General features: G+C 41.6%; 1 protein-coding gene and 1 long non-coding RNA gene across 2 annotated transcripts in view; one reads left to right on the top strand and one right to left on the bottom strand.

Annotated features, from left to right (window-relative positions):
* Positions 1–6,768, bottom strand: part of smarca5 (SNF2 related chromatin remodeling ATPase 5) — a 32,439-nt gene extending 25,671 nt beyond the window's left edge. Inside the window, exons 1-3 of the mRNA XM_043674301.2 lie at positions 6,614–6,768; positions 2,887–2,970; positions 1,080–1,246 (exon numbers count right to left, since the gene is read on the bottom strand). Of these exons, the coding sequence (XP_043530236.1) occupies positions 1,080–1,246; positions 2,887–2,970; positions 6,614–6,745 (383 nt within the window). The 5' untranslated portion in view covers positions 6,746–6,768. The remainder of the gene's footprint in view (positions 1–1,079; positions 1,247–2,886; positions 2,971–6,613) is intronic.
* A 1,529-nt stretch (positions 6,769–8,297) lies between these two features.
* LOC148139905 (uncharacterized) lies at positions 8,298–17,694 on the top strand. Its single transcript, XR_015753228.1, has 3 exons — positions 8,298–8,646; positions 15,493–15,600; positions 17,424–17,694. It is a non-coding gene; the product is annotated as an uncharacterized LOC148139905 (long non-coding RNA).
* Positions 17,695–21,561: the final 3,867 nt, after the last annotated feature.

Here is a 21,561-nt window from a genome sequence, read left to right as displayed (position 1 = left end):
GACTGGTTAACAAGATTAGATCTCATGGAATACATGGAAACTAGCCATTTGGATATAGAACTGGATCGAAAGTAGAAGTCAGAGGGTGGTGGTGGAGGGTTGTTTTTTCAGAATAGAGGCCTGTGACCAGTGGATTGCCGCAAGGATTGATGTGTGTGTGTGTTGGGGGGGGGCTCCAGAATTCGAGGGCATAGGTTTAGGGTGAGAGAGAAAAGATATAAAACAGAACTAAGGGGTAACTTTTTCACGCAGAGGGCAGTACGTGTATGGAATGTGTTGCCAAAGGACTTCGTGGAGGCGAGTACAATTGCAACATTTAAAACACATCTGGATGGGTATATGAATAGGGAGGGTTTGGAGGGATATGGTCCGGATGCTGGCAGGTAGAACTAGACTGGGTTGGGATATCTGGTTGGCATGGACGAATTGGACTGAAGGGTCTGTTTCTGTGCTATACATCTCTATGACAAGCCGTAAGAATGGGTAATGGCATAAGGTACTATCGATAGCATATGGAGTGTGCAAGAGTGAAGGGAAGTGAGTAGAAGAAATGTTTTATTTGTTTCTTGAACCTTCATCAGTGCTAGAGCTTTGAGACAGGTTTTCCACCGAGGTCATTTGAGAAACTGGAAGCATCTTAGGATGTAATTGGGCATCTGGTCCAATGCAACAGCAGATCCACAATCACAACTAAAGTTGAAGATCAGTGACCATTTTTAAAAGGTCAGGTTCACAGAGCTGAACTTCCCCCACTTATGTGCACCTAACAAGGGAACAAAAAAATCAGGAGCTCAAACTTGTCTTATTTAGAGCCAAAGTCTCTCAGTTCCCCAAATCGTCTATGTCACTTTACAACTTCAGTATACAATTCCCACAGTTTACCGTAGCTCCTAAGTTTGTCTCACATGAAAACGTTGACCAAGAAATAGAGTTGCATCCAAGGTGTTGAAAGGCCCCAAATTCTCAGGAAGAAATAAAAAACTGTCATGAACTATTAACACTCCTTTGGCTTTGTAACACGAGGAATGTGAAATCACACATCAAGAATTCAAAAGCACATTGCCTGTAATATATCTTACTCTCCAACCGACAGAAGTGTCTGTTTCTCATCTTTCTTTATGCGAGGACGCCCAGGTTTCATCTTTAAAGGTGAGGTCGGAGTCTTCTGTGCAGCAGGTTGGATAAAGTGGGCAAAAAGCTCAGTCTGTTGCAGCAGATAATCAAATCTATTTGCCCTATCTGCTTTCTGTAAAGCAAAAAAATGGTCGAGTGAGGAATAATGAAAAGTAACATCACTGTGAACAAGCGTTTTTCAATTTATCTACAGTGAATAGAAAGTTTTCCTTAAAAGGGAGGCGCAGAGTTAATATTAATATAAGCTAATAGATGTTTTTGGAAAGTTCAGCTTTTCTTAGTAAAATGATTTGCATTCTCCTAGGTTTGTTTTTGCAAACTGGACCATCATATAACATTTGAGCAAAGGGGAGGCACGGAAAGAAGAAAAAAAATAGTTTTCTATTGCGTTATTTAATAATTCGGATCATAATCATCAAGTCTGCATTGTGATATTAAATTCAACAATGTTCTCTTCAAACATGATCTACGTTCCGAAAAGCCAAAAGTCTGTATAAATTATATTTAGTTTGTCTTTACTTAAAAAAGCTGCATAGAATCATATTTTAAATCTGTATTATGGCCATTGCCCTTCACTGAACACAACATATGCCTAACAGATATGTTTCTTTTGAACCACAACAGTATTACCGACAAGCTCAATACACACAGCAACTTTTAAATAGGTCAGCCTTGAATTTAGCAGGTTTCTCACTATGGAACGGTTGAAAGTACAGGTTAGTGCAATGTTTTGCAAAGTGAAACTAGAAGCTACTAGAGAAAAATAAAGAGCTCAGTGGTTAACGTCTGATAGCGAATACTAATCATTTAACCTCTACTGTCCCAAAAATAGTTGCTTAATCATTAATAAGTTCTATTCGATATCATTTCTAAAGGTTTGCTGACATTACCATTCTCCTAAACTTGCCCACTATTTGCTCAGAGGATACAGCAATACAAAACCAAGAGTGTGTTGAAGATTATGGCGGCTTCAAAGACAAAATCAAATGCAACTGCGGAACTGAAAAAATAAAAGAGTGGATTGCTTCTTCCATGAACCACAAGCCCTAGGGAATATGTATACAGTTGAACAACATTAAAAGATGATCACTGGTTCGAACAGGTAGAAACTCTGCTTACCTCACAAAAACAAGGATCAGTTTTGTTATGTTCATAGGATGGTGGTGGTGTTTACATACATCTACTGCCCATATTCTTTCAGATATTTCAGGTCAGTGCTATTAAAGGAGGTTTAGCAACTTACTGCAATGCATCATGAAAATGCTTTACATTGTAGCATCTGTGCATTGGTGGTGATTGAAACAATAATCAAGCGGGCAGCAGTGCACTTGGTGATGTTGAGCTCCTTGAGTGTTATTGGAGCTGTGTTCATTCTGGCAAGTGGAAGCATTCTATCATCACTCCTGATTTGTGTCTTGCAAATGATAGAAAAGGCTTTGGGGAGTTTGGAGGCAAGTTACTCACTGTAGGATCCCCGATCTCTGACTTGCTGTAACCGTTATTGTAATTATATATCCAATTAAGTTTCTGGTCAATTGTAACCATCATCTACACAAGTTAATCAAGGTGTCTTTCCATGTGTGATGGTTCTGCAATTAATTCCTGAAGAAGGGCCTATGCCCGCAACGTCGATTCTCCTGTTCCCTGGATGCTGCCTGACCTGCTGCGCTTTTCCAGCAACACATTTTCAGCTCTGCAATTAATGTGGACAAATAAAAGTAATTAAACAAATATTTCCTTTATTGTATTTACCATTTTCTCTTCATAGGCAGGATCCTCCTCTTTAACTTCAGGTTTAGGCATTTTGAATATAAATGCTGCATCACCACTATCCATCTAGTAGCAGGGAAAACAAAAAGATAAAAAGGTTTAAAAGAAAATGAAACTTGAAACATACAGAATTATTCAACCTAAACACTACATTCTGAATGTCAACCCTCATGATATTTTAGGAATAATAAGTAAAACAAAAGGCACCACCGAAGCAGATGTGGAAGCAGAGTTGTATTAAACATTTTAGAAACATTTCTAAAGTAATTTGGGAGCATACATACATTTTAAAATTGAAAACGTAGCTGACAGGTTTGAAAATAAATGTCAAGATAAAGCAGTGTTTTGCCATTGATAACTCAATACTCTATCTTGCCAAATTCTTGATGCCACATTTTTGAGTTAAAGGAAAAAAAGCAACAACTTTCACAAGCATAGCTCATTTTGTAATCACGGGTTGTCACAAATGACATTACAACCAAAAACATTCTATTCCCTACAGTGTGGAAACAGGCCCTTCAGCCCAATAAGTCCACACCGACCCTCTGAAGAATAACCCACCCAGACCCATTTCCCTCCGACTAATGCACCTAACACTATAGGCAATTTAGAATGGCCGATTCAACTGACTTGCACATCTTTGGACTGTGGGAGGAAACCCACGCAGACACGGGGAGATTGTGCAAACTCCACACAGTCATCCAAGGTTGAAATTGAACCTTGGTGCCTGATGCTGTGAGACAGCAGTGCTAACCGCTGAGCCACTGTGCTGCCCCACATAAATTTTGTGCATATAAATTCTTGCATAAACAGCAAAGCAATTATTGACTCCATTTTAATGGTGTTAATAGAGAGGCAAACATTGGCCATGACACCCGTGCTTCTTCAAAATACTTAGCTGGGACCATCTAATGTCAACACAGAGGCAGCGTCATACAGAATGGACTCCTCTGTCCAACCAGTCCATGCTGACCATGTTCCCAAACTAAACTGGTCCCATCTGCCCGCCACTTTCTCTGACAGTTCATTCCACACACAAACCACTGTAAAAAAAAAACTGCCTCATGTGTTTTTTAAATCTTAAACCTGAAAAACACACCCCTAGTTTTGAACTCCCCCACCTTAGGGAAAAGACCCTTGTCATTTACTTTATCCATACCCCTCATGATTTATTAACCGCAATCAAGTCACTCCTCAACCTCCTATGCTTCAGTGGAAAAGTTCCACCCTACTGTTAAATCTCAAACCCTCCATTCCTGGCAGCATCCTTTCTGAACCTCTCCAGTTTAATATCAGCCTTCCTATCCAGCTTGCTTGAAAGGTAGCAAATTTGACGATGCAATATTAGGGATGATTTCTGTTGTCAATGCTCTGTGCTAATTGAACCACTTTCTGACTTAGAACCAAGAATACCAAGTTATGGCTCACGTGAAATAGGAAATTAATAACAGCTCATAAGGGCTCAACTTATCTTTCTGGATAACTGCTATAGCTAGTTAGGTCCAAAATTACATATGTAAGTCATACATGGAAGCACAGAGATGACAAATGTAGTGCAACTTGCTCAGGCCTGCATACATGTTATGCCATGCATCAGCCCCTCTTGAGACTAAATAGCTCCAGCCATTTCCTCATACAGAGCAGCCTCTCATGATACCATCCTTGTGGGTTTTTTTTCAATCATCACTTCCAGTGCCTACATTGCTTTTCATAAAACAGAGGCCAGAATTGTATCGCGTATTGAGAGGTAGATTAATCATCAATTTTTAATTTGACATGATAACATAAAACTTCCAAAGCACTTCACAGGAACGTTATCATATACTGCTGACAATGAGCCACAAATAGAAATATTAGGATCAATGCAATCTACAGGTGAGTTTAAAGGGTGTAAAATTTTTAGGGAGAATATTTCAGAGGCTCCTGTTTAGGCAGCATAATTAAAATGAGAAATGTGCAAGAAGCCAGAAATGGAGGAGCAAAGTGACCTGGCAGGATTGCAGGCAATTACAAAGAAAGGATTGGGTGAAGTAATGATGGATTTATAAACAAAGATGAAGATATTAAAATAGACATGTTGCTAGATTAGGGTTCAGCAAACACAGAGTGACAGGTAGCTAGATTGGTGCCAATACAGATAGAATTTTGAATAATCTTAAGTTTATGAAGTTTGGATAATGAGAGAGTGCCCATAACATTGGAATAGTTATAACATCAACGAAGGATTCAGCAACACATGAGCAAGTCAGGGTGAAAGATGGCCAATCCTACTGAAATGGAAGTGGAATACTTTAGTGATGGCATGAATGCGCAGTCAGAGGGTCAAAAGGTTGTAAATCCTCTGGTTCACTCTCAGAAAGCGACCATGAAAAGGAAGCATCAGGTGGCTAGGGAACAGAATTCACAATGGGGTCTAAATACCATTGCTTTCAGTCTTTCAAGTCTTGAGATGGGGAGAAATGTATGCTCAGCCAGTATGAAATGTCAGGTAAGCCATCAAGAAATTGATCAAAGTGCGAAGTTTACAATTTTAAAATGGTCTCACTAATGTGCACTTTTATTTATAATGATGGATCCCAGAGATCCCTTTATTGCATATTTTGTTCGAGAATTGAAAGAAAATTTAAAAGGTTGCACAAAGAGCAACTCCTCATATTTGAAATTCACATGCCAATAAGCAAATTTGCCAGTATATTAAGGTAGTTGTGTATTTTGTCATCATACAAAGCACTAATTTTAGACTGGCCGAGGCACCAACGTCTCTTTAATGGGACAGCACCAGGTTATAATCCAACAGGTTTATTTGGAAATACTTGCTTTCGGAGCACTGCTCCTTCATCAACTACAATAACCTGGCGTTGTGCGATTTTTAACTTTATCCACTCCAATCCAACACCGGCACCTCCACATCATGTCTTTCATGGGAGGTGGAGGTTTGAGGGTGGGCTAATACTGGATAAGGCCAACGAGGGACAGAAAGGATTATGCTGACAAACGCATGTGAAAGGACAGTGGGATAGGTGCAAAGGGCATGTCTGAAAAAGAGAGAAAAACAGGGGTTAAACAAAGATGGGGTTTGGACGAGGTGTGTGAGAGTGTAGGGTTAAACAGGACACGGGGGGGGGGGGGGGGGTTGGAGTGTGTGTTGGGGGAGGGTATGCGTTGGGTTGGGTGGAAGATGTCAGCGCGGGGTAGGGGTGCCTGGAGGGTGTATGCTTGAGAGGAAGTGAAGCGAATGAATGGAGGAGGACCATTAAGATTCACTGATCCTTTCCTCCCAACCCCACACCACCCGCGTTTCCAGAGACCCTCAAGAGTTTCTCCTGTGTGTTCGAGTCGAGGATGCTGGAGTGGGGGGTTTCCTCCCGAGAGTATCTGGAAAAGGTGGGGGAAGAGAATCAGACAAAGAGAGAGAGAGAGGGGATAGTGAGGCGGACTGAGCATGCGCGGGTGCCGTCAGCGCCGGCCAGAGTCTGCTCCATCCCCCTCCCACCGAAGTTACCGGCGACCGGGGGGGAAGGAGATACCACATACTCGCCATCACCACCCGTTACCGGGGTCAGATAGGAGCACGGCGGTGAACCGGGACGGAGCGAGGTTGTTTACACGACGGGGAGTTGATGAAGCCGAACACGAGGCGGGTAACCGGCCGCCCTCGCGGTGGGGTAAACCGCTCTGTGTGTGTGTGTCTCTCTCTCTCCTCACTCACCTGTCCCGGGCCCGGAGCCTGCATCTGGGGTTCGGCCGCCATCGCCCCCGGCTTCGCGCTCGCCTCGTCCGTCTGCCCCTCGGCCGGGTTCAGGTTCAAGTTGGCGCTCGGCCTCTCCTCGGTCTCCGACATGTTTCCCTTTTCCCCCCCCCCGCGGAATGAATTGATAACGCCTCACCGGAGCCGACCCCCTCCACCCTCACGCCGCTTCCCCTCCCTTACTCCTCCGGCTTTTCTTCACTCCCCCCTCAGCCGGCTCCGATCTTCCGCTCAACCGCCTCCTCCTCCGCCGCCGCCGCCGCCCGGCTCTCGCGAGAACTCCCCGGCCAAATCCCGCCAGGCCTGGCCCCGCCTCCCCCCAGGCTCCGCACGCGCGAGAATTTACCCGGATTGTTACTTTTGGTTTGAAACTGTTGCTAAGTAACAATCCGGCGGCGGGGAATGGAGTGAGCAGGACGCTGGATGTAGGGAGGGAGGAGTCTGCAGGGCAGTGAAGAGGGTGCAGAGAGAGAGAGAGAGGGAGGGAGGAAAGAAAGAAAGTAGGAAGGGTCCAGGGAAGAGAGGGAGGGTTCGGGAAGACAGGAGGGTCCTGGGGAGGGTTCGGGGTGCAGGAAGGCGAGGGAGGGTTCCCGGAAGCAGGAGGGTTCAGGGAGGCAGGGCAGTGCAGGGAGGGAGGGTTCGGGGAGGCAGGAGGATGCAGGGTGGTGAGGAAGGGTGCAGGTAGTCAGAAAGGTGCAGGATGGTGAGGAAGGATGCAGAGCAGAGAGGGGGCAGGATGGGGGTTGCAGGACAAGGTGCAGACATGGAGTAGGGAGCAGGATAATGAGTGAGCAGGGCAGGGTGGAAGGTCTAGCATAGTGAAGGGTCAAAGAACTGGAAGAGAATGAGGTGTCTCCAGGGGGCAGGGTGGAGGTGGCCAGGCAGTATGGAAAGTGTAGGGTAGTGAAAAAGCAGGGAAGTAGGAGGGTTTGAGGAGTATTCAGGGAGATGGCAAGGCAGGTTGGAAGGTGTAGGTTGGTGAGGAGGCAGGGTGGAGGGAATAGAAGAAAAATGAAAGGTATTATGAAGTTGTAGGTTTATTGTACCTTTAAGTGAGAGAGAAACCTGACAATGAATTAACAAGCACAGAGGTGTGCTGAAAAATTAAAAAATGTAACATTTGGCTGTGAAACAAATAGCTGAGCTGAGTTATTATGGTACGCAACAAATTCAAATTTAGCCAATCAGTTTAAATTATGCCCCAAGATACCAAAATCCAATCAAATTTGAATTTTATTGTTTTGATTACATCAAAATGAGACAATCTGATGTTTTGGGGTATACAAATCGGGCATTTTGAACAGTTAGCCACAGCGGCAAAGAGCACCAACAAACACAGACTGCCTGCAGAATCCCTTTGTGAAATGTGCCTGTTCATATGAAATCTGTGCAGTAGAAGACCACAGAAGAGACTCAGAAAAGACTCCTCTACAGAGGAGATACACAGCTGCCTGGTTTTGAAATTTGAAATATTTTGTAAAACTTAATTGGGGGGTTGGGGTGGGGTTGGGGTTGGGGTTGGGGTTGGGGTGGGGGTGTGGGTTTGTCAGATCAGTATAGTGTTGTGGTGTGGGAGGTAGATAAATTGATCAGACAAAGGAGGTTTACGGCGTAGATAGTTGTTGTCTGATGTTTTTTCTTGGAGTCAAAGAATACATTGTTAATTTTTTTCTTTAAATACTGGGATTTGGTAGTTCCTTGTCACTCATTCGTACAGATTACGAGGTGAGGTGAGTTTTTCTGTGTGTCTAGATTAAATTAGCAGGAGGGTTTACCCCATGTCGTAACAAAGGTATAAGGAAAAGCTATGGTCTGAGCCCTCCTTTGACCCTCCTTTCTGAAGATAATTCCTTGTGTTTGCAGTTTTCCAATCCACTGGGACCTTTCCAGAATCTATGGAATTTTGGAAGATTACAAGCAATGCAATCACTTTCTCTGTAACTACTTTAAGATGCTGGTCAACAAGTCCTAGAGATTTATCAACCTTTAGTCCTGTGAGTTTTGCTAATATGTTAGCCCTTTTGATCTATCATATTATGATTATTCTTACTTAGTAGATCCTTTACAATGAAGTCATTAATTAATTCTATCTTATATACTACAAAGTCTCAAATAGCTTATTCCCTGGTTGGTTTCAGAAAGTACTGTTGTAACTGTCCATTATCTAGCAGTCACTAATTCTCATTATAATCTGTTATTTTTGAGATAGAAAGAGTGCAATGTTTTTCTCTGGTCCTGCTACATCAAACATAAGTTTAATTGTTTCCTGCTTTCCTAAATGATGAGTCGTGTGCTTTCTCTACATTAGACTTAAAATAAAATCAAGCTGGCTTCCTTAATCAACACAATATTATTGATTTTTATAGACAAGCTTATTAAGGATGTTGCTACTCTGGTTACCACACTTAGTTTGCAAAAGAAAATATAAGTATTCACCTCTCAAATGATGAAACGCATATACAGGCAAATGCTTATGTATATGCTGGGTAAAGGGAAAAGAATCGGATTGCTCTGCAGAGATGGCATTTTGGGGAAACAAAGGAGCTTTGGCCAATAAGTCTTAGTTCTTTAGGGCAACAAAAAAGGATAATGTTGGACTGACATTCTGGTATACAGAGGTCACCGAACCCCAGCCATTGTCTCTGGTTTCATTGCCAATGCAGCTTGGTCAGAAAACACAGTATCACAGTTCAGGTGCAAAATCAGTGTTAAGACAGGATCAGGGTTCCACGTACCACAATCAATCCACAATAAAATGTTACTTCAGAAACATGAGAGCTGGGCTAATTTTTTTTTCTTCCCTATATAGGCTGGCGACCAACAAAAAAAATCTATTTAATCCCCAAAGCAGACTCTATAACATAACAGTTGTAAACACAGGCAGAAGGTTTGCAGTAAACAAGTAGTGGCTTTCAGGAGATATTTTTTGGAAAAAAAATAACTTTTATTGACCTCTTTTAAAAATCCAAGTACTGATAAAGTCCACAAAAATGAAGCATCCATAACACTTCCACTCTTGAAAAGTGAAAAGTAATTTTTAAATGTGTTTCATTACGAAGTGTAGAAAAGAATAAATTGTACAAAAAATTAAGATAGATTTACACATATTCTCACACTTTTTTTCCTGCATCTTGTACAGTTATACAGGTACCTTCTTGTTACTTAGATAATTTGAATAAAGTTGCATTCTTGACAAGAACATTGGAAATTGCGTTATTTCTCTCTGCAGTTGAAATGACTTTAAATGATAAGGCTGTAATAACAAACTTCATTGAAACAGTCTGACATTTTGTTTCTTGAAATTTTCCATAAATGCTAACAGACCATGATTACCAGTGTTTCCCTGTAGCCATGATGAACATTTACCTTAAAATGTTTGAAGGCCAGTAGTAATCCTAGTTTTTTTTTCTGCTGTAGAGTATCTCCATTGATGTGGATTTAACTTTTGGGAACGTGTTCCATTGGCTTCTCTAAACCCAGCTCCTCTTATAATAGGACTTCACCTATTCCCAAATCACTGGTATCAATTGCAACCTGACGTTTTTAGTGAAATTAGGAGCAGCCAACGCTAGTTCATTGATCAAAATTGCTTTCAGCCTCAAAAGCCACTTGTATCTTATGTAACAAGACTACCTTAGCTCTCTTTACAGTAAATCATTCAGTGGGGCAATGATAGTGCCAAAGCTTTGTACAATAAATGTTCTGAACAACCTTGTTAAGTCTTTCTCATTGTTCTAGCTCTACATGGTGTCTAACGTCCTTTGTAGTTTCTGTGTTAGCAAACCAGATAGAAAATAGTTCATTTTAGGAATTGTCTCGGCATTGTTCTGCCTTATTCTCACTATCTCTTGTATACTCTACCGTCCTTACGACCTGACATGCCTTTGCTAGCTTATAATCCTTATAGTGTTGGTATTCATTTGCTCTTTTTCTTTTTATCCAGAAGAGATTTTATATATGTAATTGAAAGTTATTTAATCAAATCATCATGGTATTTTTTGTGCAGGTTTTTTTTCACCTATTAACCACCACCTTAATCGCCCATATTGCAATTGATTACTTTTACGCTATGATATTGCTTTGACATATAGCTATGACACAACTGAACCAATGTACTTTACCAATGTTTTTGACTATAGTATAAGGACATCTGAACATCATTTAAATGATTTATTTTTTGAAGACAGAAATACAAACATCCCTTGTTGAATTGTTCACGATTTGACCTAATTATTGGTTCATTTACTCATGGTTGTTCACTTCATTTGTCTGATGAATTTTAGAGAATCAGTTATCTCACGCCCATGCACTAATACAAATGTACTAAAACCAGCAGACTTGTTAGATGATCCTCAAGTGGAAAACAAAAGAAATTCCAATTCATTGTCCTAATCACGGTAATTTCATGACAATTTAACCTGGTAATCATGATTTGGAGATGCCGGTTTTGGACTGGGGTATACAAAGCTAAATATCACAGACCAGGTTAGAGTCCAACAGATTTAATTGGAAGCACTAGCTTTCGGAGCTGGTAATCTTTTTGTAGGTTTGATGGCGTCTTTCTAAAGCTCCTTGTGTATGGAAAGGTTATGCATTATATCCAGAATATATTCATAACTTCCTGCAAATGTTTGAGCATAAAATTGAATCCTTGATCTGACTAGATTTCTATAGGTAATCTGAATCAAGTGAAGAACTTGGTTAGCTTTTCTATCACTATCTTAGCAGTAATTATTCTGAAGGTTATTGCCTCTGGGAATTAAGAAAATACCACAACAAATATCCATAATAGTTTGGGTATACTACTGTCCTATTTTCATTTTCGATAAGGGTCTCTGTTATGATGTCAGATCATAAACCCAGACTACCTATCGACAAATCAAATTATAATTCAAACATAGACTGATACAACTGAAATTATTATGGACCCAATTTCAGTCGCTATCTGGAGAGAGAGCGAGAGACTATGCAAAGTCACAAGGTGTCAAGGAAACTTCAAAGGGAGAAAAAGCAGAACTATCAAATTGTAAGCTCCTTGGTGTTATCTCACATTGTAAACAGACAGCAGTCTGGACAAGAGACATGTTTTGTGTCTTCCCTTTCATGAGTACACAAGAACAGGAATTGAAAGTCAATTCAACCCTGCCTGTGTGTGCTAGTGGAAGAAGCTATACTCATGAACTGAGATATTTGTGCATACTAGATTAGTTTGAGTGCTAGTGTGCTGTGAAATTCACATTGAAGAGCCACCCATTAGCGCACGAATCACAGAAAGATAGTATGCAGATAATAAGGAAAGCAAATGCAATCTTGGTATTTATTGCTAAAGGAACAGAGTATAAATATAGGGAGCATTGCTTAACTGTACAAGACATTAGTCAGACTGTACCTGCAGTATTGTAGACAGTTATGATCCCCTTACTTAAAAGGGAATGTAGTTGCACTGAAGACAGTTCAGAGGAGATTCAGTCGATTGATTCCAGAGGTGAAGGGTTTGTCTTACAAAGAGAAATTGAGCAGCTTAGGCCAATACTCTCTGGAGTTTACAAGAATGAGAGGAGATCTGACTGAGATATAGATGATGCTAAAGGGAATTGACAAAATAGGCATAGAGAAGATGTTTCCTTTTTGGGGCAATCTAGAACAAGAGGTCAGATTTAAAACAAAGATGAAGAGAAATGACTTCACCCAAAGGATCATGAATGTGTGGAATTCACTACTGTAGAGTGTGGTGGATGCTAGGACATTGAGTACATTTCAGGAGGAGGTAGACATTTTAAATTTATAATGGGTTGGATTGGTTATGGAGAGTGGGCCAAAAAGTGGAGTTGAGGCCGAGATGAGATTGGCCATTATCGTATTGAATGGCAGAGCAGGCTCGAGGGAATGAATTGCCTATTCCTCCTCCTAGTTTTTATGTTAGCTGTCACAGTATTGCAGGTGAACTACACTCTCACAATTTGGAGATGCCAGTGTTGGATTGGGGTGTACAAAGTTAAAAATCACACAACACCAGGTTATAGTCCAACAGGTTTAATTGGAAGCACACTAGCTTTCGGAGCGACGCTCCTTCATCACACAATCACCTGATGAAGGAGCGTCGCTCCGAAAGCTAGTGTGCTTCCAATTAAACCTGTTGGACTATAACCTGGTGTTGTGTGATTTTTAACTTTGTACTCTCTCACACTAAGAGTTAGAAGCCAACTTACGAGCTACCCAGTCAGTCAGAATGAAACAGGACAAGAAGAGGACTTTCTTACTCCGAGTGCAGCCAAACAAACGCCATCAAAAGAAAACACAACAAAAGGACTTCAAATTCGTGCAACACCAAGAATCCACTGACTATTCTTCACAAATGGTCCATAGATATTGACAGACTTAGAGGCAGAGGCAACTTAGTTTTCTCATTTAATCTCTATGGTTGCTGAAGCAAAAGTGGAAGCCTTCTTTATCTCTTTCAAGCACACAACACAGCAATTAAAGTGGACAGTCCAACATTGATCCTTATAATGACAGAGTAAGCTTCAGGGAAAGCTTGTGAAATGTATTCTGTCTTGCCCAAGTAAAGTGCCACTGATTACTAGGCATTAAAAGAGATGTTGAGAGGCATAGATAGAGTGGATAGCCAGAGACTTTTTCACATGGTGGAAATGTCTATCACAAGGGGGCATATTTTCATGATAATTGGAGGAAGGTTTAGGGGCGATGTCAGAGATAGGTTCTTTATTGAGAGAGTGGTGGGTGCATGGAATGCACTGCCAGCAATAGTAGTAGAGTCAGATATGATAGGGCTGAAAATGTGTTGCTGGAAAAGCGCAGTAGGCCAGGCAGCATCCAAGGAACAGGAGAAGGGCTTATGCCCGAAACGTCGATTCTCCTGTTCCTTGGATGCTGCCTGACCTGCTGCGCTTTTCCAGCAACACATTTTCAGCTCTGATCTCCAGCATCTGCAGTCCTCACTTTCTCCTCTCAGATATGTTAGGGACATTTTAGCGACCCTTTGATAAGCACATGGAAGTTAGTACAATGAAGGGTATGTAGGTTACTTTGATTTTAGAATAGGATAGAAGGCCGGCACAACATTGAGGGATGAAGGGCCTGTACTGTGCTGTACTGTTCTGTGTTCTATGTCTTTTAAGTGCATATCAGTTAGTGCCAGAGGCATACTGTCAAAAATTCCATATCCTTAGGAAACTGGTGTAACTGGAATTTAAAAGGCTTAAGCAGCCTTTTTTTAATTAGTGGGGTGTAGGGAAACTTAAACCAGAAGCCACTCAGGATAATCTCCATGAAATAATTCAGCTTGAGTTTAAAAACTTCATTCCCTTCCTAATAAGAATGCACTTTGAGGAAGAGAGAGTCACAAGGGCCAGAGAGACCACTGATGATTAAAAGTTGATCCAGAAGGCACTATTCCCGAAGAACCCCTTCCATAATCAGCCCGAACCAACTGGTGACAATCGAGGTGGCAAGATTGATTGGCAACTGAGCACTCATGGGAGAGAAAAAAATGCTGGGGAGCACTCCTCAAGATAGAAAGGATGTCGCTGAGATGGAAAGTGAGGCCAAGAAACCTTGTATTTTTACTGCTGAAAGGTAGGGCATGTCTGGATCAACATTGGAGGCTGTGGGATTTACCGTGGCACATACAGCACACGCAGAGAATGGGAGTCAGTCAGAGAGCATAGCTGACCAAGCTATGGCTCTGACTGTGCCTGCAGATACCTCATAGAGTCATAGAGATGTACAGCATGGAAACAGGCCCTTCAGTTCAACTTGTTCATGCCGACCAGATATCCCAACCTAATCTAGTCCCACCTGCCAGCACCAAGCCCATATCCCTCCAAACTTCCTATTCATATACCCATCCAGATGCCTTTTAAATGTTGCAATTGTACCTGCTTCCACCACTTCCTCTGGCAGCTTATTCCATACACGTAGCACCCTCTGCGTGAAAAAGTTGCCCCTTATGCCTCTTTTATAGCTTTCCCCATCACCCTAAACCTATGCCATCTAGTTCTGGACTCCCCCACCCCAGGGAAAAGACTTTGTCTATTTATCCTATCCATGACTCTCATAATACCTGTAGAAGTACTCTAGAGATTGTGGATCAGATAAAACAAACTCTGAGAGTTACTGGGATTTCACAATTACACAGGGTGAGGTGATGAATCCTGTAGTGATACTGAGGGATACCAGGGGCATTTAATCTCAAATGCTGAGAAAAGGTATGACATTCCCATAGCGATGAAGAGTTGCATTGGACTCAAAACATTAACTCTGGGTCTTCCTCTTTACAGATAGAGCCAGACTTGCTGAATTTCTGAGGCATTTTCCATTCAGATCTGCCCAACAAGTCCACACTGACCCTCCGAAGAGTAACCCACACAGACCCATTCCCCTAACACTACGGGCAATTTATCATGGCCAATTCACCTAGCCTGCACATCTTTGGATTGTGTGAGGAAATCGGAGCACCTGGAGGAAACCCATGCAAACTCCACACAGACAGTTGCCCAAGGCAGGAATCAAACCCAGGTCCCTGGCACTGTGAGGCAGCAGTGCTAACGACTGAACCACCGTGCCACCCTGGTGTCAAATATTATGCTATTACCTCAGTTATGTCTGCACTCTGAACCCTTTATTTTAATTCTAACTTCAAACTTGTCCACCAATTCTAATAACTTATTGATTTTTTTCTTTTGCAAATCACTCAGGGGTAAATCTTCCACCTCCAGAAAAGTCTCAACAACTATCAATGCCATTTTGATTCCATAAGAAACAAGGTTCTGAGGAAGGGTCACTGGCCCTGAAACACTAACTCTGATTTCTCTTGACAGAGGCTGCCAGACCTGCTGAGCTTATCTAGCAACTTTTGTTTCCATGTTGTAGAAACTGGAGGAGATTCCTTATAGCGCTCTCCTTACAGCTCAATTTCTCCATCACAGGTAACGTCCTGGTGAACCCCTTCAAGACCTATCACATCCTTCCTGTAGTGAGGTAACCAGAAGAGCACACAATACTCCACTTGACCATTAGAGTGGAATAGCACAGGCTTAGACAATTAATATGTTCACCAATTAAGAACAACAGAGATCTCTTCTATCTTATGATCCGATTGATGAAACAGAATGTGCTAGTGCCCCAGTTTTGTTCACCTTCTGGCTTGTTGGCTCTGGATATTAGATTTATCACAGAGATGATTTGATCAGAATTGTAATTTACACAAGACTGAAATTCAAAGGAATACAAAAGTATCATAAGTCTGTGTTATGTAAGCAACAAAAGAAATGCTGATTAGGAACAACTTTCTCCAGACAAACTCAAGTGTCATGACATGCTGTTTTCTGCCCTTGTTACATTTGTAATGGAGATTATGGGTTCTATAAGTCTCAGTGCACATGGCTGGAGCGTGAATTCGAGGTCTACTCTAGGATGGGTGAGTGGGAATAAGAGGAAATGGAAAATGCATAATCTTATCCTCAATAATGGGAAATAAAAAAAGAGTTCATGCATGACTAATTGGAAACTAATTGAGGAGCAAAGTTGGATGCTGTACATGCACAAAATATTTATGACAAACAGGAACCTGCTCATGTAAGTGACACTTCATGATGATTAATGTGAGCCACCTTATTACAAGCAGGCAACTCTATCATCTGCATTATTAGAAAGGAGAGTTGGGGTGGGGAAGAATTGTGACAAATTTGCTCTTGCATTTGAAAGCACACTAATGAGGCACAGAATGTTGCACAGGGTTTTGTAATGTAGCCATGAAATTATAGATTGTGAAAATGGATAATATTTACCTCTTAATTCTCCAAATTTATTCGAAACACAGGAGATTAGGTTGTTACTAACATCAGTAATAAATGCTTTGTGCAAGTATGGCACTCACCCGTGCTCTTTGTTAGGCTTACACATCAGTCACACAGTCAGTATTCTGGGATGCAGAACTGCAGTCTCATTTACACAAAGTCAAACCCCTTGCATGCTGCTCAATATTCACTAAAGTGCATACATTGAGAAAATGGGGCTTTTGGTTTTGTTGCTGCACCTGGATCAGCAGCATTAAAGGCATAGAAATACAAGTTGCTGTATCTTTTTATTTAAATGGCCAACCTTGTCCTTTCTGTCCTTTTGTTCTATCAATAACTTCCTCCTTTAATACTACTTTTCCCTCACAACTGTCTCATGTTTTCTAAAATACAATTTGCTCCCTTTCTCTTTTGTTGTGTCTTTATCCCTCTTGTTTGCACTCTGCCTCTTTTAATATGTATCCCTATATATCCAAATTTCTTCCTCTTTTACTTTCTCTTTGTTCTGGTCTCTTGGTCTGCATGTTTGTTTATTCTTCTGTCTCTCTCTGTCCCTCTTCTTTACAGTGTTTGATTCCCTTCCTGTGTATTCTCTTCTCTGTCATTTTCTCTCTTTCATTGCCAACTTAACTTTCTCTCAGTTTCCTATCGTCTGTACCTCTTTTGGACTTTCTATTTCTTCCTTCTTTCTCTCTTCCTCTTTCCTTCTCTCAGTTTTTCATACTTAGACATGAGAGATCTGGATGAGAGATTATTTGACACTATTTATGACAAACTGGACATTTCCAATAATGAAGATACAAGAAGACAGCAAAGAGACGATTTCTTTTGTAACAATTTGGCATGTTTGCTCTTTAGTGAAGTAGTGACCTGTTCCTAGAGTAATGTGGTGAATGTCATTCCTGAGCATTTTGCAATCCATGATTTCATAAAGGGTTTATGTTTTATTTCAGCTTCCAACATTTGAACAAAATCTTCACTAAGAACAGACCAGGCTAGAAACAAAGTACTGTAAAGACATTCATATTGATACATGACATATGTGCCTCATGTTGATGCAACATTTAAAAAAAATGCTTGAAACCTTTCCACAGCTTTGGAAATTACACTAAGTCCATCTTGTATTTGACAGCCTACGTTGTTTCCCTGTTCAATAAGACCGTAATTCTAAAATTTTCATCCTTGATTCAAATGTATCCCTCACCTTAAACTCCTCAAGCCTTATAAAGCTCTGATATTCCTGTACGTCTCTAGTGATCTTTTGTGTACTCTTGATTTTGATTCGTGGTTGGTCACCACATGTTCAGCTGCATAGCACCTAAGGTCTGGAATTTCCTCCTCAAACCTCTCCACCCCACTCTTTCTAGACACTCAGTAAAACTTATTTATTTGATTTAGATTGTGATCATCTTTCTTCCTCAATGACTTTGTGTCAAATCGTCTGTGACAACACTCCTGCAAAGGGTATTTTACTCTGTTAAAGATGCTATGTAAATACAATTTGCTTTGTAATTAGCATCTTAGGATCCATATGGTGGAGACTAGGACAATTGCAACATTTAAAAGGCATTTGGATGGGTATATGAATAGGAAGGGTTTGGAGGGATATGGGCCAGGTGCTGGTAAGTGGGACTGGATTGGATTGGGATATCTGGTCAGCATGGACAGGTTGGATCGAGGGGTCTGTTTCTGTGCTGTACGTCCCTATGACTCTATAATTAATTTAAGCTGTAGGGAATGCCTCAGCAACGTGTAGCTGTTTTAATCAATAAAGGCCAGCAGAGGGTGTGCTTGATCAGTGTATAGAGAGAGGAGGAGAAAGTGAGGTCTGCAGATGCTGGAGATCAAAGTTGAAACTTTATTGCTGGAACAGCACAGCAGGTCAGGCAGCATCCAGGGAACAGGAGATTCGACGTTTCGGGCACAGGCCCTTCTTCACGAATGACTGTCATTTCTGAAGAAGGGCCTGTGCCCGAAACGTCGAATCTCCTGTTCCCTGGATGCTGCCTGACCTGCTGTGCTGTTCCAGCAATAAAGTATAGAGAGAGGATTCAGTTTGAGCCTGCCAGAGGTTTCATGGTGATCTTGAAAGCTGGAAAACGCCTGTGAAAAAAAATCATTTTTCCGAATTTTGAAAGTGACATTCACCTGTAATGCATCACATTTTTGGTGTTTGGCACCAGTGCAAAGCATTTATGCAGTTACTACGTGTACACCCACCCTGTGCAATGGCATAACCTGGCTGAAGTGAGCAGAGAGACTCTGTGCTCCTCGAGGAAAATCACTCTGCACTCACTACACACACACACACACACACACTTTCTCACACTCACAACCCCCACCCCAGACAGACACACGCACACAGACCCACATGCATGCATATATTTTGTGGGGTGAATTTGTACTTGTAGAACTCTGAGCTCAAAAACTGCATGAATTTATGTAAAACTCTGTTAACTCACTTTTTAGATTAGAATCAATCTAAACATCATGGCATAGACAGAGAACACAGGGGGCTAACACCTTCAACATATTGTCTAGCTATCACCATTGTTAACAGCTAACCCGAGAATGCAACTTTAAAAAAAAGGGTTTTGTGATTTACACATGAAAGAAGTGAAACCATCACTGTATTCTAACAGATGAAAGGCTTAACAGACAATCAATTTTTCAATGTATAATTTCAGTTACATCAGACTGTAAATTTTTGCTATAAATTCTGTGTTACGATCGAGCCCTCCACTATCACCTGATGAAGGAGCGTCGCTCCGAAAGCGAGTGTGCTTCCAATTAAACCTGTTGGACTATAACCTGGTGTTGTGTGATTTTTAACTTTGTACACCCCAGTCCAACACCAGCATCTCCAAATCAAGGAAAATCATTAGGAATGAATTCCAGAGCTTAGGGTTTGGGTACAGTGGGCACATTCAGTTCTGTTGTCAGCGTGGGTCCCAATATTAAGTCTCCCTCCTATCGGAAGGATGTTGTGAAACTTGAAAGGGTTCAGAAAAGATTTCCAAGGATGTTGCCAGGTTTGGAGGATTTGAGCAATAGGGAGAGGCTGAACAGGCTGGGGCTCTTTTCCCCGGTGGGTCGGAGGCTGAGGGGTGACCTTATAGAGGTTTACAAAATTATGAGGGGCATGGATAGGGCAAATAGACAAGGTCTTTTCCCCGGTTTGGGAGAGTCCAGGACTAGAGGGCATAGGTTTAGGGTGAGAGGGGAAAGATATGAAAGGGACCTAAGGGGCAACTTTTTCATGCAGAGGGTGATGCATGAATGGAATGACCTGCCAGAGGAAGTGGTGGAAGCTGGTACAATTACAGCATTTAAAAGGCATCTGGATGGGTATAATAATAGGAAGGGTTTGGAGGGATGGGGGCCAAGTGCTGGCAAATGGGACTCGATTAGGTTGGGATATCTGGTCAGCATAGACGAGTTGGACCGAAGGGTCTGTTTCTGTGCTGTACATCTCTATGACTCCTCAGAGACTCTCAAGAAGTGACAGCTCCAGTGAACTATGGTCACGCTCTGACACAGAGTATCTCTTCTCAAATTTAGCATGAAAGGTGACTCACTAAACTGAGAGCTGCAGGAATTCAAAGGCACTTTTGGAATGGATAAGAAGCTGGCTGAAGGACTGGAAACAATGAGTGGTGGTTGGTGGACTCAGGTCAGGATGGAGACCGGTACTGACCGACAAGGCTTGGTTCTGGGTCCTGGTCTTAAAATGGAGAGCCATCCAAATTGGGCGCGAAACTGGAATTGAGGAGGCAGCTGAGGAAAGAGAGAAAAAGATGGGGCAAGTTTGTGAAACAGTTAGGGGCAAGGTGCAGGCTTTGGCAAAGCACCAGAAGCAGTTTACTCAGATTGCCCAGATGGATGCAGCTCCAACAACACTTGAGAAGCTTGACACCATCCAGAACAAAGTAGCCCACTCAATTGGAACCACATCCACAAACATCTACACTCTCTGTCACTAAAACAAGGAACAGCGGATGCTGGAGATCTGAACCAAAAACATAAATTGCTGGAGAAATTCAGCAGATCTGTCAGCACTTATGAGCATAAAGCAGAATTAATGTTTCGAGTCCAGTGTCACTTCATCAGAACTATTAGTAGTTTAGAGAAAGTGGTATTTGCTTTGAATAAATACTGAATGTACTGCAGATGCTGTAAATCAGAAACGAAAAACAGAAATTGCTGGAAAAGCGCAGCAGGTCTAGTAGCTGCTGTGAAGAGAAATCAGAGTTAACGTTTCTGGTCTGGTGACCCAAAATTCTTAGGACCCAAAACATTAACTCTGATTTCTATTCACAGATGCTGCCAGATCTACTGAACTTTTCCAGCAACTTCTGTAGTTGTTTGGGAAATTGTTGAAAACAGCATCATGCAAATGGGGTTCAGAATAGTGATTTTTGAGAAGATTTTTAGCTCAGGTTGATGATAAGTATGTAAGTTAGCTCGCTGAGCTTAAAGGTTTGTTTTCAGATGTTTTGTCACCATACTTGTAACATCATCATCGAGAGTCTCTGGTGAAGCGCGGGTAACATGTCCCACCGCTCTATTTATAGGTTTTGGTTTCTTAAGGTGGGTGATGTCACTTATGGTTCTTTTTCTCACGGGAAGGTAGATATGGTCGAAATTGATATGTTTATTGATGGAGTTCTGGTCAGAATGCCATGCCTCTAAGAATTCTCATGCATGTCTTTGTTTCGCCTGTCCGAGGATGTAGGTGTTCTCTCAGTCAAAGTGGTGTCCTTCTTTGTCTGTATGTGTGGAAATTAGTGATAATGAGTCGTGTCTTTTGGTGGCCAGTTGGTGTGCATGTATCTTGGTGGCAAGTTTCCTGCATCAGACAAACTAGCACACTGGACATAACATCACACTTCGAGCAGAATTGCTCACCTGCAAATCTTTGATTTAGCTCTTGAAATTGATATTTTGCAAGGGCAACAATTCAAAGCTGTACTTGAATATTGTGGATGAAGAACACAAGGACCCACCCTTATTTGTTATGAACCAGACCAAACCCCCTCAAAATATTCAAAAGATAGTCAGGACCCTAACTTTTTCTTATTTTAAAGGTAA

Source organism: Chiloscyllium plagiosum, unplaced genomic scaffold (assembly GCF_037043375.1).
Source record: "Chiloscyllium plagiosum isolate Xiang-an unplaced genomic scaffold, Cpla_swu_hap1 HiC_scaffold_36, whole genome shotgun sequence".
Lineage (NCBI taxonomy): Eukaryota > Metazoa > Chordata > Chondrichthyes > Orectolobiformes > Hemiscylliidae > Chiloscyllium > Chiloscyllium plagiosum.
This window is presented reverse-complemented; position numbering and strand designations above follow the sequence as displayed.